Source organism: Bufo bufo, chromosome 3, assembly GCF_905171765.1.
Source record: "Bufo bufo chromosome 3, aBufBuf1.1, whole genome shotgun sequence".
In the NCBI taxonomy this organism is placed as follows: Eukaryota; Metazoa; Chordata; class Amphibia; order Anura; family Bufonidae; genus Bufo; species Bufo bufo.
The window spans coordinates 425,795,271-425,811,588 of NC_053391.1; the positions used below are offsets into that span (position 1 = coordinate 425,795,271).

At 39.3% G+C, this 16,318-nt stretch overlaps 1 protein-coding gene across 1 annotated transcript in view; it reads right to left on the reverse strand.

Moving 5' to 3' along the window:
- Nucleotides 1-899: 899 nt before the first annotated feature.
- Nucleotides 900-16,318, reverse strand: part of FRMPD4 (FERM and PDZ domain containing 4) — a 544,401-nt gene continuing 528,982 nt past the window's right edge. The window contains 7 exon segments of the mRNA XM_040424984.1: nt 900-2,671; nt 7,673-8,920; nt 9,189-10,226; nt 11,148-11,283; nt 12,404-12,586; nt 12,927-13,016; nt 14,556-14,682. Coding sequence (XP_040280918.1) covers nt 1,326-2,671; nt 7,673-8,920; nt 9,189-10,226; nt 11,148-11,283; nt 12,404-12,586; nt 12,927-13,016; nt 14,556-14,682 — 4,168 coding nt within the window. The 3' untranslated portion in view covers nt 900-1,325.

Here is a 16,318-nt window from a genome sequence, read left to right on the forward strand (position 1 = left end):
GAGATAAGGTGGCTGGGAGGAGGTGGGAAACACTATCGGTAAAGGTTTCTGTGGGAGACTTAGTGAAGATGACAGGGGTCTGAGGAGGAAAACAAAGTTTCTGGGACTCTTTGACCATTATGAGGAAGGCAGAAGCATAAAAACTAAATTCATTTGAAGCTATGTACACAGACTGGCAGCAGCTTTATGATCCCCCTGACCTCCATCCTTCAGAGAAGAGAAAGTTCAGACTAACTCACTGACTGCATCTGTTCTCTTTGCTGCCATTGGTCATTCCTGCTCCTCGCCATGCTCCCTGTTCTCTTTGCTGCCATTGGTCATTCCTGCTCCTCGCCATGCTCCCTGTTACTTCTGTCTTCAGCTCTTCCCCACAGACAGCTTGTCACAGTGCTGCGAGGAAAGGAGGGGGCATTGCTGGGAGACGTAGGGCCCCATATAGCAGTACTGGCCATACTGCCTATGGTAGACTGACTGCTTTACAATGTTACAGGCATGAGTGGGCCCCACAGGAGCCTCGAAACCCCAACCATACTGTACAGCCAATGTAAACTGAGCATTATCTCTTGTATTAGAATGCTAAAAGTCTGCTTTTATCCCAAAAACTGTGCCACTGTTCTTGCAGTTTGCCTAGTTATTGTAGGTGTGCCGTATTCATTTGAATGTAGAACAGATGCAATACCACTCACAGACCATGGGCAAGGGCGGTGCTGATTATAGAAAAAAGAAGGCCCTTTTGTCAAAATCTGTACAACTCCATTAACAAAATTGGATTTCATTGTGAAACAAAAGTTTTTGATACATTTGTATACCTTTGTGTAAATTATGACACATAAACAGCATGAACAAAAAAAATCAATTTATTATATATATATATATTCTCTAGTAAATCATAATACCTTCTTGGATTTTAAACATATTTCATCATTTTCAGAGCTTAAAAATTATAATTTAAAATATTAAATACTGTTTATTTACATTATGATTCCATTTGCTATTTCTAATGTGACTGGGCTGGAGGAAAAAGAGGGAGATGCAGCAGGGGTTAACAGCTAATGTAGTAAGCCTGCAGATAATGCAAGATAAGTAATTGAGGTTCATTAGGCTCTTAGATGCTTCATTTTTACAAGAGGTTGCATCACATCAGCATTTTTGCTAATGAGTAATGCCATTTCTCAGTATGGTGTCTGGGGATGGGACAGATGTGTTGTGTTGGATAGGAGGTTAGGATAGGGGGGAATAATGCAATTTACATTGGTGTATACATATGTAAAGAAAAGGTTTATGTATGGCTTTGTTAAGGTAGTATATGAAGTGACTATCTTAGCTTATTTGTTCAAAAGCGTTTTAAGAGAACGAGTTAGTGTGCTTACAACGGCAGCCATAGTACTAGAGTGTCGAGCCATAAGTTTAACACTGGGATCACTGAACATCCTTGCAGATGTAGACTCTGCAGCCCTCAACAAACAGATGTAGTTCAGTACCACCTCATCTATTTTTGCTACAATTTCTTGCTGCTGTGATTCAGAATTCACTGCTTTTACTAATCTCATGGATGCTTCTGTTAAACAACAGAGAATTTGAAAACTTGAGGTCATAGCTGACAGCATTTCCTCTGGGCCCTTGTCTGCGGTGGCCATCTTCCTGCAGGCACTTCCTAGCTGTCTTGATTCAACAGACAGTCGTTGTTTATATTGAGACAGCTCATGGTCATAGGTTTCTAAGCTTGCATCTTCCCCCTTTCTGGCATGGTTTGATCGTATTAGACAGAGTAACTCATTCGCATCCCTTTGAGCAGCATGAAACCCATCAGGTATTGCATAAACTTTTTCTTTTAGTGCATTTATTCTGGAAATCTTTTCATCAAAATCCATGTTTTGGACACTCAACTCAATTTGCCCAGCAAAATGTTCCTCTTCGGTATGTTTTGTGGCCATTACTATACTGCCTCTGGGTGATTCTATATCTTTACTTCCATTTGTGAAAAACTCTCCTTTTTGAGCTTCTACTGGTGATTGTGGTAGATACACACATGATAATTCTTTATTTTCATTGTTATTACCATGATCTACAGCTTCAAATTCATCGTCTTCATCATCAGCATTCTTTCCCCTGTTTTGAAAGCAGTAGCTGAAGGGGCCCCGACATCTCCAGTTGCTTGAATCTATTTTCAGCAATGGCAGGGACCTAGACTGTTTTTGTACCTTTTGCATAGAACCAGTTGAGCTTGACCTTTTATTATCTTTGCTTTCACTGAGTGAATTCACAGAACTATGGGAACAACTTTTAGCAATTTTTTTTCCTAATGGAAGCTCAAGTCTCTTTTCAGACTTGGATGGACCTGTTTCCACCCCATCCAAGCACAGGCTTATTGAAGAGATTTTCTTGTCTGTTACCTCTGTGCCCGAGGATTTTGTTATGACACTGCTGCTCCTTCTTAGTACCTTTCTATTATGTGGCATTTTCAAACTTCCTCCCATGATGTCAAACTGGTGGGAACCTATCTCTGTTGTGTAGGTCTGGTTCTCTTGGTGAAAATGGAGAGAGTCTTGGTTCTCAGTTGGCACATTTGATTCTGAGCAAATGCTGAATGATGCATTAGGGTCACCTTTCGAGTGTTTAATAGTAGCTGTAGGCATGCCATCTCTTCTTCCTTTTGCAGGCTCTGTCAAAGCTACACTAGGGGTAGTAGAAAAGCAGAGATATTTGTTAAGCATTTCTGAAAAAATACATGAAAATATTGCAATTATGTGAATTTTCACAAAATTCAGGTTAGGGTACTTTCAGACTTGCGTTAAACTTTTTCGGCATTGAGTTCCGTCCTAGGGGGTTCAATACCGGAAAAAACTGATCAGTTTTATCCTAATGCATTCTGAATGGAGAGCAATCCGTTCAGTATGCATCAGGATATCTTCAGTTCAGTCACTGTACGGTTTTTGGACAGAGAAAATACAGCAGCATGCTGCGGTATTTTCTCTGTCCAAAATTCCGCAACATTTTCCGGAATGCTGGATCCGGCATTATTTTCCATTGAAATGCATTAATGCCGGATCCGGCCCCAAGTGTTCCGGAAAAATGGATCCGGTTTTGCAGTCTGCGCATGCGCAGACCTTTAAAATGTAAACAAGATAAATACTGGATCCGTTTTTCCCGATGCCAACCGGAGAGACGGATCCGGTATTGCAATACATTTGTGAGACGGATCCGCATCCATATCCGTCTACAAATGGTATCCGTTTGCATACAGATTGCATACTGCCTGCCGGAATCCAACAACACAAGTGTGAAAGTACCCTAAACAAATATGGCACTGCACTTGATGTCCTGTCTATGACTGTTAACATTGCTAATTGATCAGGAAGGAACACAGCTCTAACATATATGCAATTATGATGAGTTTAACATAAAAGTCAATTTTAAACTATACATGTTAAAAAAGTTTTAAGCGTGCAGTGTTTCAGATCCAGAATGTGTGCAACTTGCATATGTGATAGAGTGCTAGACCTTCCTAGTTAATATCAATAGAATTATATGGTAACTATCAACAGTAAGTCACAAAACATGGGTCTAGCCTTTTCAGTCTTAAAGGAAAAGTATCACATATATATGTACTGTATATATTTTTTTCGAATTAGCATACACATAATGAAACATATTCCTTTTTCTAATCTTTGTCTTCTTATGGGGCAGTCATGCTGAATGAGCGGCTGTCAACATTTAGACATAGTAGATATAAATCACAGCAGAATTCTGTTTCTTTGAGTTTGTCTTTTATTACTCAGTTTGCTTGGTACATATAGTTAAACGGCAGTGTGTGAAAGTTTTCGGCTAGCAGGCCTTCATCAGACACTGTGCCGCAGCTGGGATGTGAGAGTTGCAACTTCCTATGTTAGGATGTAACTCATAATGAAACATATTCCTTTTTCTAATCTTCTTATGGGGCAGTCATGCTGAATGAGCTGCTGTCAACATTTAGATATATGCTTTACAACAGCCACATTGACCATACATGTGGTCCACTGCCGGCATCCTCCATTGTATGCATTTTTGCTGGGGATTGCCGTTTGCAGCGAATCACATGTGGAGGATCTGCTCCCCCAGTTATAAATACGCTACAGTATTTGGGTTTTGAGCAGTAAGGACTCGTTCACATGACCGTGCCGTTTTTTGTGGTCTGCAAATTTCAGATCCGCAAAACACGGATGATGCCTGTGTGCCTTCCGCAATTTGCGGAACGGAACAGGAGGCCTATTATAGAAATGCCTATTCTTGTCCGCAAAACGGACAAGAATAGGACAGGACTCAAAATGTTTGCGGGGCCACGGAACGGAGCAATAGATGCGGAGAGCACACAGAGTGCTGTCTGCATCTTTTGCGGACCCATTGAAATGAATGGTTCCGAATACGGACCGTATGCGGAACGCAGAAAACGGCCCGTATACGGAACGCAAAATACGCTCGTGTGAACGAGCCCTAAAAGGCCACTCTATTCTGTGATTTTTCTTAATATGTATTGAATGTGCGAACGCTTATGATTAGTAACATTCTAGTGCACCTGGTAGCCTGTGTCACATGGCCTGTTATAGGTGGGGCTCACAGCCTCCTCCCTCCTCCCATTGTATTAGTGATCTTACTTTGGAGGTATGTGGGAGTTTGGCTGTGAGTCGGACCTTGGCACCTATTGGACAGTGTTCACACACTACAGGTAGGTTAGCGGTAGGTCCCGCGTTACACTAAGATACCTTGGCGGGGTGCACAGGCTCCGATATGTTCTTGACCGGAATATATTGGCTAAAATCTAATTTTTTAACATCAGCGTGAGGGTTTAGCCTTTTTTGTTAGTTGCATATTATTGTGGTGCACCATTTGCAGTGACACATTGACTATACGCCACAATGGACTGGAGATGTTCATTGATATTTAGGGGAGAGTTAGATAGGCATGCTCTGTGACTGTGTTATCTACATATAGCTGTTAGCTTTCATTGTAATTCTGCCTGTGATGTTAACCCCTTACCGATCGCTATACCAATATTTACGTTGGTGGTCTGGACTTTAAATATGGCACCTGCTCCTGTTTTAGCAATCAGTGGTAATGCCAACCATGGACATTTAACATTTCAGATACCGTGGTCAATTCTGACCACGACATCTGAATGCTGTGTGCTCTGCCTCACCTGGTGGGGATCGGGGGAGCCGGCGCTCATTAGCAGTGGCACCTATCCTCCTGTGTGACAGAAGGCTTTTGCTTAGTAAGATCCTCATAACGCATTGGAGTCTATGAGAAAGGCTTAGTGGCCAGTGTGAAAATAGCAAGATTTCAGGGTTCTTTGCTGGCATTTCGACAGCGACATAGAAAATTAAAAAAAATCTGTAACATTTTTTTATAATATATCTTTAACATAAATATTTAATTTAAACAATAGAAAGTTGGTGACCCTTTAAGCAGCAAAAGGGAAGGACTGATTGCTACAATACAGTGATTTCTTAAAGGCTATGTACACCTTTGTGTCATTTTTTTATGATTGCACTTTACTCATTTCGGGCTAAAAATAATTTTTACAATCACTCCTTAAATTTTTTTTTAGCCATTTCTGAGAGACATGGGGTTAAAAATCCTGATGGCATAAACACTTATTGAAGCCATATTCTTATCAGTTTGATAAGAATTTAGCTTTTTTTATAGGGCAGAGGAATAAGCACTTTTCTGCCCCCTTGTGGCAAGACTCAGTGTCTAATCAGTCGGTGGCAATTAAGAATAAATTAGCAATTCTACAATTTTTTTTTCTTTAAAAGCATTCACCATAGGGGATAATTTACATGATATTTGTGTAGTGCGGGTCGTTACGGACGTGGAAATACCAAACATGTGGGGAGAGGAGATTTTATTCTTGCATTTTTTTTCATTGAAAAAGCGTATGGAATCTTTTTATTTAATACATTTTCTTTTACTTTTCTACCACTTAATAGTGGTAAATAGTGCATTGCATTTTAATGTCAGTGCTATACTGTGCCAGAGAGGTGCAGCCTGCTGGAAAGCACTCAAGGGAGGCTTGGGGATAATACGAGGCTCCAGCCAGCCTTTAAACACATCGGTACCCAGGGATCACATTTGTGGGGTGCCGATGGGAGACAGAGGGGGTCCGCCCCCTCTGTCACTGCTTACATGTGGCGGGTGCCATTGCCTGAGGCATGTAAGGGGTTAATTAGCCTGGATCAGCGCTCCTGCCAGTCCGGGCTGTTAGAGCAGGAGCGTGGCTCTCATGTAAGAGCCGAGCCCCGCTGTCCGTGGGATCCCTGCACTGCTTTAGACCAGGCCACCGTGAAAACGCGGCGACCCAGCCTTATGCCCCTTAGTGACCACTATAAAAATTCTCACACAAATTCTATTTGGTTTCCGTCCATGTAGCTGCTGTTCCACCAAGTAGTAAGATGTGTTCAAAGTACTCTGCATTTCATGAATCTGATCCAATGGCAATACAGAAAGACTTTGAAGGAAAGAGTTATCATCTGGCATCACTGTGTAACTTCGGATGAGTCAACTGTCTATGAACAAAATTATGCATAACCTGGTGTCTGTGTTATACAAGTATTTCCATCTAACAAGCTAGTTATCAAACTGGAATCAGAATTGGCAGGTACTGGTCAACATATAATCATAATATAATGGTAAAATGTCTGTACAGTGGATGACTGCTCACTTTTTCAGTTTTAAAATTGTCTAAAAGAAAACTTTATTTTTTTGCCAACTGTGACCAATCACAGTGTAGCTTTTATTTTTCACAAGCAGAATAAAAGGGTAAAAGCTGTTCTGTAATTGGTTACCTTTGGTTTCTTCCCAATATTTTAAATCAACACAAATAATCTCTATATGACATACATGACTGAATAAGACACCAAGCTGTGTGATTTTTATCCTCCCCAGTAGCAAACTTTCCAGGTCAACTGACCCCACCTTGAGCATGGAGGTGCCTTACTGCTCCTACTATATTGTGGCATCATTATAGTAAAACCTGACACAACTGCTAAGCTGTCTGTAGAAGTAACTCACCTCAACTCAATTCCCCTTAGACCAAACCCTAGAAAAGGAGCCATACAGATGCAAATTGTATAAGGTTTAGCAACTTTTTAATTATAGACATAAATAAGCATAAGTAATTTTTTCAACTCGTCCCTGTTGACATTTTATGTCTCCGTTGAATGTATTAGCTGGAAAAGCTCACAATTCAAACATTATGTGATGTGACAGATGCATATTGGCATCCATTTAATGGATATGTCATGAAATCCTATATATAGTTTTAACCGATGCTTGTGAAAGATGGTATACAGTGGCATTTATCGCCCATAGGCTCCCACTGTAAAACAATATATGTATATGTTTTTTAATGGAATCCACAGGATGGAAAAAAAAAAAACATGTGAAAATGACATAATTACAGAGTGTTTGAAGACAAGCAAGCACAATCAATCTGGATCTGTGGCTGTATATAATTTAATGTTTCCATCCCATGTGTGCTGCACAGAGTTATGGCAGTGAACACCAAATCAATGGAAATATCATATATTTTACACAGCTTTCATATATTGATGTAGAAGGATTACAAGAGAAATCATAGAATTACTTCAGTAAATTAAAACTGGTTGACTGATATGTAAAACAATTAGTGATGTACCTGTGGTTTCTTTAATTTTAGAAATCCGATGACATCCCTCTCTCAAGGTTCCAAACAATGGGTCTGCATTCACTGGTGTATGTGCAACTGGCACGGTCATCCTGTGACAAGCTGTATCACCTTGCTGATGCAGTTCTGGATATATTGTCCCATGATTTGGAAGCATTGATTGTCTCTCATCAGGGTTCATGTAACTCCCAGCCTTTACTGATCCATCAGAAAGAATATGTTTAGCATCAGTAGTACACAAAGGAGACTCTACAGGAGTTGCGCATGAACTGCTACCAGTACTACAACCTGCATCCACAGAAGAACACTGGGAACTTTGCAGAGAGAAATGTCCTTCGCTCTGAAATGATGACATACTCTTGGCAATATGGTACTCACAAATACGATTTATGTTCTTATCGGCGTCTGATAGCTTAGAAATGTGCTCGTCAGAAGTACCATCAGCTTCAGAGTCACCAAGTTCTTTGGAAGAGGAAATAAAAGCTGCATTGGAAATAAATATGTCCTCTTGTTCTGAAAGAGAAGTTTCCACATTTGGGTCATCCTTACTATCAGTTTCAGTTTTTCCAGAAAGCCTTGGCAATGTCTTTACATATACTGAACCCCCTGGCACTTTCTCTATTGCTCCCTTCTCAGTAGTACTATACCATCTTTGATTGTCCTTCCGAAAAGCAGTTCTTTCCAAGTTAAAATTACTCAGGAGCTGACAGTCTTTCGAAGGGAGTGTTTCAAACTTTGTTTTTAGTTCACCATCATTTTCTGTTCGTTTACCTGATTGCTTTTTGACTGTAACATTTACATCAAAATGTGTTTTTATTTCTGTATCTGGTTTGTTTTTCCTCTTACAAGCATACACCAAAGGGCCCATTTGCATCTTGTTAAAGTATTCAGTAACAGATTTTGTCTCCATGGTTTCTGGCTCCATTTCTATGTTATCAGAATGAAGGATCTGTTTTGAAGGCACAGCTTTTGACTGGAGTTCCACAGCCTGACGATTTGCTAAGGAAGAAGTAGACTTTAAAGATATACATCCATATTGGCTCTTATTTACAGAAATTTCCATCTGCTCTGGCATCAGAGCCCGGTATCCATCAATGTTGGGCAATATTGCACGTGCTGGATTTTCTGTTTGCTTTTGCGCTGAAGCTAGTTCAGAACTCTCTGTCATTTCTGAAGAATTGGTTTCATTTCCGGAATCTGAAGATGATTCAGGGCTATATGCTCTTAATATTGTTACACCTATGCGATAGAGAAGAAAATTAGTAAACAAAAAAATGACTAAACAGAATATATGTTCCGTATGATACCATAACCATACCTTTTAAATAACATGAGTGTTTCATATAAATGTCAAGAATTATACAAAATAATGGCAGGTCCAAGGGGAAAAAGGAAAAGATGGTTTAATTATGATGAACTGTAACACAAATATAAAAAATTATGAGATGGTTCAAAGGGATAATGGATTTTGTACACTAATAAATGAATGTCACAATGGTAAAAGAACCTGAGGTGTCATCTGCTTGGCTGTCTTCTGACACAGCCAATTCTTGCATCGCTTGAAGGTTTGAAACCACCGTTTCTTCTAGGATTGTCTCACATTTTTCATCTGCACTTGTCGGTACTGCATCAATAAGCGACACTGGGATGTCATCGTTAGATACACTGACAGCTGTCACAGATGGATTAGGACAGTCTTCTTCATCAGAGCTGTCTCTAAATCCAGGAGGAGGAGCAGCAATGGCCATGTTCAAGGAATGCAACAGGAAGTCATCTTCATTGTCATCTCCTTCAGGTGGTGGAAGTGAAGTCAAATCTATAATGTCATCACTGGATCCTGACATGTTAAGGATATCTGTTCTGGTATCCTCTGGTCCTATTGTATCTTCTTCGCAACTGGCCTCATCTTCATCTTCAACATCGTCTGTGGTTTCAGAATAACATATATCATGTAGAAGTGGTTCTTCGATTCCTTCTGCAGCACCAAACATTTTACTTTCAGATATATTTGCATAAACAGCATTAGCAGCATACTGAATGCTTTCAGCATCGGATGCCAAATCTAGGTCTTTAATATTGGCATTATTTAAGTAAATTATATTTTGTTTATCCAACATTTCAGGACTTTCATCCAACAATCTTTCATAGCCAAGTGTCTGTGGGTTAAGGGAGTCTAGGTTATGGTCACCAAATATAAAAGACACCTTTGCACTCCTTGGAGAGTCTTGTGCTGTATTAATGTGTTCCAGTCCTGACAGAGATAGCAATGCAGGCTGGCTTACACTGATGCTGTTTTCCAAATCTATATGGTTACATTGTTTGGTTAGTTGCTGATCAAGTTCTCCTGAATTAAATGTAGTCTCTATGTACAAACTCCGCTGGTCTTTATGACGCAGTGGACTTTCTGAAACTTGAGTGTTTCGTTGTTTCAAGTCTGCGAATATTTGTTGAGTTTCCTGATTTTCTTCATAAGCAAAGATAGTTGATTTTGGTAAATAATTCCAATCACAATCATGATAGTTCATTTTAGTGCGAATTTCATTTCCTATGGAAATAAAAATATAAAAATAGGAAATATAAATTTAATATGGATTCTGTGCTTACAAAATGCATGTAGTCAAGCTTAACATTCACTACCATGTAGTAGGGGAGGTCTACAAGGAGATTTCCCGGTTGGCTGATGACCAGGGGTCCACCCGAGCCCTCCTCGAAGGCTGTTGGCCAGATACATAATGATCTGATGCTCTCAGTGTTAATTAGAGCTGGACGCATCAGGTGTCTATGTACCTGGCTGGCGCTCACAGGTGCACTCCTGAATTCAACTGTATCACTGCCCTGTTATTTATCCTCATAGGCCACATGCCAGTATATGAGGAAGTCTACAAATGGTGCAAGGACATACATGTCCCAGGCCACAAGCTGGAAAAGGCCTGTGGTCTGTATCAAAGATGGTGACATGAAATGGGACTCAAGTATTTTATTTTTTTCCTTTGGCCACTTGGAAAGCATACAACTGGGACCACTATAGGTGTCATTACTAAGGAAAAGTCCAGGCAGCATGCTGAAGGTAGGGCTGGTTAAGAGATGGGGCCCACATCAGACCTCTCCTGCTACGTATCTTAATTAGAAACAATTGGGAAGGACATAACATGGTAGCTATTTATGACCAAAAAGGAGGGATAGTTTCTGGGGATGTATTTTGTGCTGCAATGCACGATTTGGTTCTGCTGAGGCAGTATTTTGTGCTGCACTGTGGTATTTGGTTCTGTTGGGGTGATATTTTGTGTTGTACTGTTATTGCAGACTCTGTCTACATGTGCTGGGCCCTGTCTACTTATGTTTTCCTGCCTTCTGTCAATTTGTACCTGCCTACATCATGAGTGACAATTTTAGCTTCTTTTTCTTTGTTCCAAGTGTGTTGTGTGTACAATATACTGTGTTCAACAATCCATAAATGCTATCTTACCTGATTCTTGATTTGCTGTGTTTTTATTTGCCACATTAAAAATTGACCGTCTTGAATCAACTAATAGTCGGTAATAACCTGCTGTTAAGCAGGCAAGATTCATGGCATCAGATGATTCCATAAGCAGCGTGATAGGCTGTGAAATTGAAATAAATGTTAGATATCAAACATAGATGACAAAATAATTATCTGCATAAATGAAAATAGCTCTAATACTGTCAAAGCAAAAAGGAATTGGTGAAATATGGTCTGGTTTTACATTATGACTGATTCCAAATATGTTACCCATGCCAACACATTTGTTGACTGTGGGGATAATATTCAATAATCCGTATACATATCGAGAACCAAACTTAGTTAAAAACTATCCTTTATTTAGTTTCACAAGGACAGAGGATTAAGCATTTCAAGCAGTATTCTGTATAGGTGAGCTGACTTCATGTGCTTCTTTTTTTTCTATAAGTCTCTCTAATGACCTTTAGAAAGAGTATGCCTGTCCTATGATTCCGGTTCTATAAGTTTGCTTAGTTATAGATAACTGCTTGCTTATAGCAAGCAATTATCTTACTTTCGACATGATCATTATGGAGCATGACAAAATAAGGGAAGAAAATGATAGTCATTCCCAAAAACACAATTATTTAGCTAACTCGTCTTCCAGTATTCTTTTAGTCTGTATGCCGCAAAAGTTATTGGTGGGAATAAAATTTCAGCCTAAACTGAACTTAGATTTAAATTATTTAAATATATGTCATAAAAAGCTTCATGTCATGTACGTTTTGTGATTTTGTCCACATAATTTATTTAAGAGAACATCTTCTGCCTGGCCATACTAATGCTATCTTATCTTAAGATTGTTGGAGGCACGCTAAAATATTTTGCAGAAACTCTGCACATTTGCAAAAGTTGCATCTCCACACCAGGCAAACCCCTGGTGTACTTTTACACACATAGATCTATGCCACATTGCACTTGCACCAAATATAACTGCGTGACATTTCCTAATTTTGGTGCAACGACAGACTTTAAACTCAAAGACAGACTTAAAACTGACACCAAAACCACCGCAGATGATAAAGTTCCCCCAATGTTTTTTCACCATGTCAAGCTGAAGTTCTCTGTTCTTTGAATTTCTTATAAAAATAACAAAAAGTTAACAAAAATATGTAAACTTGCGTTATTAATAGGAAGGAAATGCTTTCATAAATGTACAACTTTTTAATCCAAGTCTGAGAACATCAAAGAACTGCACTTACCTTCACATCAAGAACATGAAGCTCCACTCTAACGGTTACATTGTCCTCTGTATACATTTCAATTCGATTGACATGGCTGAAGTCTGCAAGCAGGGCGACTAGATTCGTTTTTGTGTTGATTACATGGCTGATGCCGTATCGTGGACCAACTAACAAGGTCACATCTGAATGTTTTTCTCCCTGCTGTATGTACAAGGAAAAGAAAGTGTTGAGTGCTTCTGCTTCATCACCGCCCATTCTTTCAAGGCAAAGCTAAAAATAAAGTAGTAAGCATTATAGATGAGTTTGTTGATTAGATGAATATGTATAGGGAATGTATTCCAATTTAAAGCAAGGAGGCAACATCTATATTTGTGCAGTTTTGAAAATGAATTCCATAATTTCCATGCATATTTGTTGTAGAAGATGAAGCAACATTGCCCAGGAAATATTGATGATCCCTATTTTTGGAGTATTAATTAAATACAGACAAAATTTTTTTAATATATTGAATTAATTGTTGTATAAAAAAAAAATCACTTACAACCAATTTTGCCTTAAATACACGTCCACCATATAATCGTAAGTCATTAAGAAACTTCAGATAGTGCACTTTGGCTTGCAGAGCAGACAGCTGTGAAAATAAATAAATAGTGTTTTGCTTAAAATGACTTCATTATAAAAATCCTGCTTAATAAAAATACCAATCAGCATAATTTATAGCATTATCTTCTTCTGTATTGCTAAAAATAGGAAGTTGGGTGACAAAACGATAATGAAATGTTACAGTGAAACATAGATAAGTAGGTTGTGTAGCAGAAGTTGGTAATCATTAGATTATGGACATTTCCAAATATCTTGTTACTTAGTTTTAAATGGTCTTTCCAGGACATACATATCAATAGTCCATCTCTAGGGTAAGCGATCTATATTTTATCAGTAGTGGGTGACCCCCTGGATCAGCTCAATAGGGAGGATCCTGTGCTCCTGCGAATCATGCATCCCCTTCATTGTTAACATAGACAATAGCAAACCTGCACCTACAGATGTAGCAAACATTAAATTGACAAACCCAGTAAATACACAGTTGCAGCAAACTTTAAATTGACACTTAAAACAACAAAACTCATTTAAGATGTCAAGTTAAAGCTTGCTGCAACTGTGCATTTAATGTATTAAGAGTCAAGTTACCATTTGCTACATCTGTATACTGCCTACCATATGTTCTTAATAAAAGTCAATTGCAGAAGTATGCAGCTGTGCAGGCATACAGTTGTATATGGCTTTGGCATACTTGACTACATCTCTATACTGCCCAGTATATGTTCTTTATTAAAGTTCAAATGTATTCCAAAAGGTCAACCACTTTTTTCAGAACAACTGTATGCAAAAAAAAAGAATACTGTTGGTCAGGTCCAAAGTCAGTGAGCACTGTGGCCCATATTTATTAATGTGTCTGCAACAAAAATCTGTCTAAAAAAGTGGTGCAATCAGGTAAATCTAGCGTTTCTACACTTTTTTCTGACATGATCAACAAGGGGCAGGGCTTAGCAGAAAGGGCTCTTTACAAAAAAGTGGTGTGTGTTAAAAGAGGCTATTTTGTGCCACAATTGCACCACAATTCTGGCATAAAAATCTGTCTCAAAGTAACCTAACCAATAATTGGTACAGAGAAAAGTGTTTATCCCCGTACTAAAATGTATCATCCAGTCTGAGCCCCTGTGATAAATCTGGTGCAGGTCTAGACAACTGGCCTAAGCTTACACCATTTTTAGGATTAGTGAATCTGGGCCTATATGATTTTAACCCTAGCTCTTATGCCACATTTTTTTTGTATATTTGAAGATCATTGATAGTTTTGCTTTGAAAACATGCAACTTTTAGCAATTAAAGATGTATCCCAATCAACAGATACATACAGTTTATCATGGAAAATATAGTTAAAATGTCCAGGTGGCCTGGATCTACAGTATTTCTCCCCAATTGTTGATATTTCAGTTGGTTTTATAATACAGACATAACCAAATCTAAAGCATGAAAATGTTATTACTGACTTCATCTACTTCTGGGCCAAGAGAGAAAGGCAAAAGTACACTTTGCAAATTCTTCATTATACCAATTTTTGCACTCTTCCAGTTTTAGATTGTATATTCCTTAGATATATTTTTTTTACCTTTTTGCCTGGAGGCACCAGGTTTTGATTAGCTTTGACAAGATGTGACAACGCCTTCTTTATGTTCTTTTCCTTCATGCTTTGTAGAACTGCAGACGGAAGGAACGTTGCAAGTCCCCATTCCTTTCTGCAAGTATAAATACTTTTTTATTTCTTGTGCTTATATCTAAGGTGAGTAGATTTATCAGGCAAAGCAATTGTAATATGAACTACTAATCTGTTACCTTTACCAACAGGTGGTCTACAAAGTGACCATGTCTGGCCATGACATCCTAGCTCTCTATTGTGGCTCATTTAGGTTGGCTCCAAATGGGAACTCCCCCATGATCCCCATGTGCCCTACAGCTATCAGGCAAATGTATCGGTAAGTGGTTATCAATGTGAGGAAACCTCTTTTGTAAGATATTACTCTGATACATTTTCATAATTATTTTTATTATATTGTATTTTACATGAAGTGAATAGATTTCAGTTACTTGCATTGACATTTGCAAACCAGCATTGTTCATCATATGAATCCAGTCTATTTCATAGTAATAGTGACATTAAAGAGGACCTTTCACTAGAATAAAAAATTTAAACTAAGCATACAGACATGGAGAGCGGCGCCCAGGGATCTCCCTGCACTCACTATTATCCCTGGGCGCCGCTCCGTTCTCCCGGTATATGCTCCGGTAGCTTCATATGTTCAGTTCAACTGGGTGGAGCCTGCCGGCGTCTCCTTCTCTCAGGCTGTAGCTCTGGCCAATCGCAGCGCTCAGCTCCTAACCTGAGAGGTTTTTTTTTCTCTCAGGCTATGAGCTGAGCGCTGCCTGGGAGAAGGAGACGCCGGCAGGTTCCCCTGGGTGGAGCCTAACTATGAAGATACCGGACCCTATACCGGGAGAACGGAGCGGCGCCCAGGTATAACAGTAAGTGCAGGGAGATCCCTGGGCGCCGCTCTCCATGTCTGTATGCTTAGTTTACATTTTTTATTCTAGTGAAAGGTCCACTTTAAATTAAAATGCTTATCAGAAAAAGCCTATCTATAGAAATATTACTTCCTAGTAACTTTAAAAAAAAGAGAAAATTCAGCAGCTCTCACCTGCCCCTCCTTCAGCTGTGAGCACGGATAACCCAAGTCAGGCAACGGGTAATGATATGAAAAAAAGTTGTAGAAATCCAGCTCCACTTTGATAAAGAAAAATAAATTTATTTTCCTTTATCAAAGTGGAGCTGGATTTCTACAACTTTTTTTCATATTCCTAGTGACTTTATACAATTGCTCTGCATTAGGACAAGTGACACGAACATTCAGAATTTTGGTCTATTACAGTCGATTTACATTATTATGACCACCAGCTAGTATCCAAAGTAACCGCTGTGTGCAACAAGGACAGCTGCTGGAGCTGCTAGAGCTGCTGGAGGGTGCATGGGAGGGGATCCATAGAGCAAAAATGACTATCGAGGTGGTCCCACAGATGTTCAATTGGTTTCAAGTCTGGGAAATTAGGGCAACAGGGTAGTACATGGAAGTCTTGGTTGGCCAATCAGCAGAAGTCCAATTGCGATACTGCGGCAAAAATTTAAGCTTTTCTGCAGATGCAACTTCATTAGCAGAGGTGCAGTGACCATCTGTCTGCTTTGGAGCCCCATACACTGTAGGGTTTGCTGAACTGTTGATTTAGACACAAATCTGGTTCATTTTGTCAGTGAGCTGCTCTACTGTAGCATGTTAGTCCACTCTTGTGCACCTTCATGGACACTTTCACCACAGCAGCAGG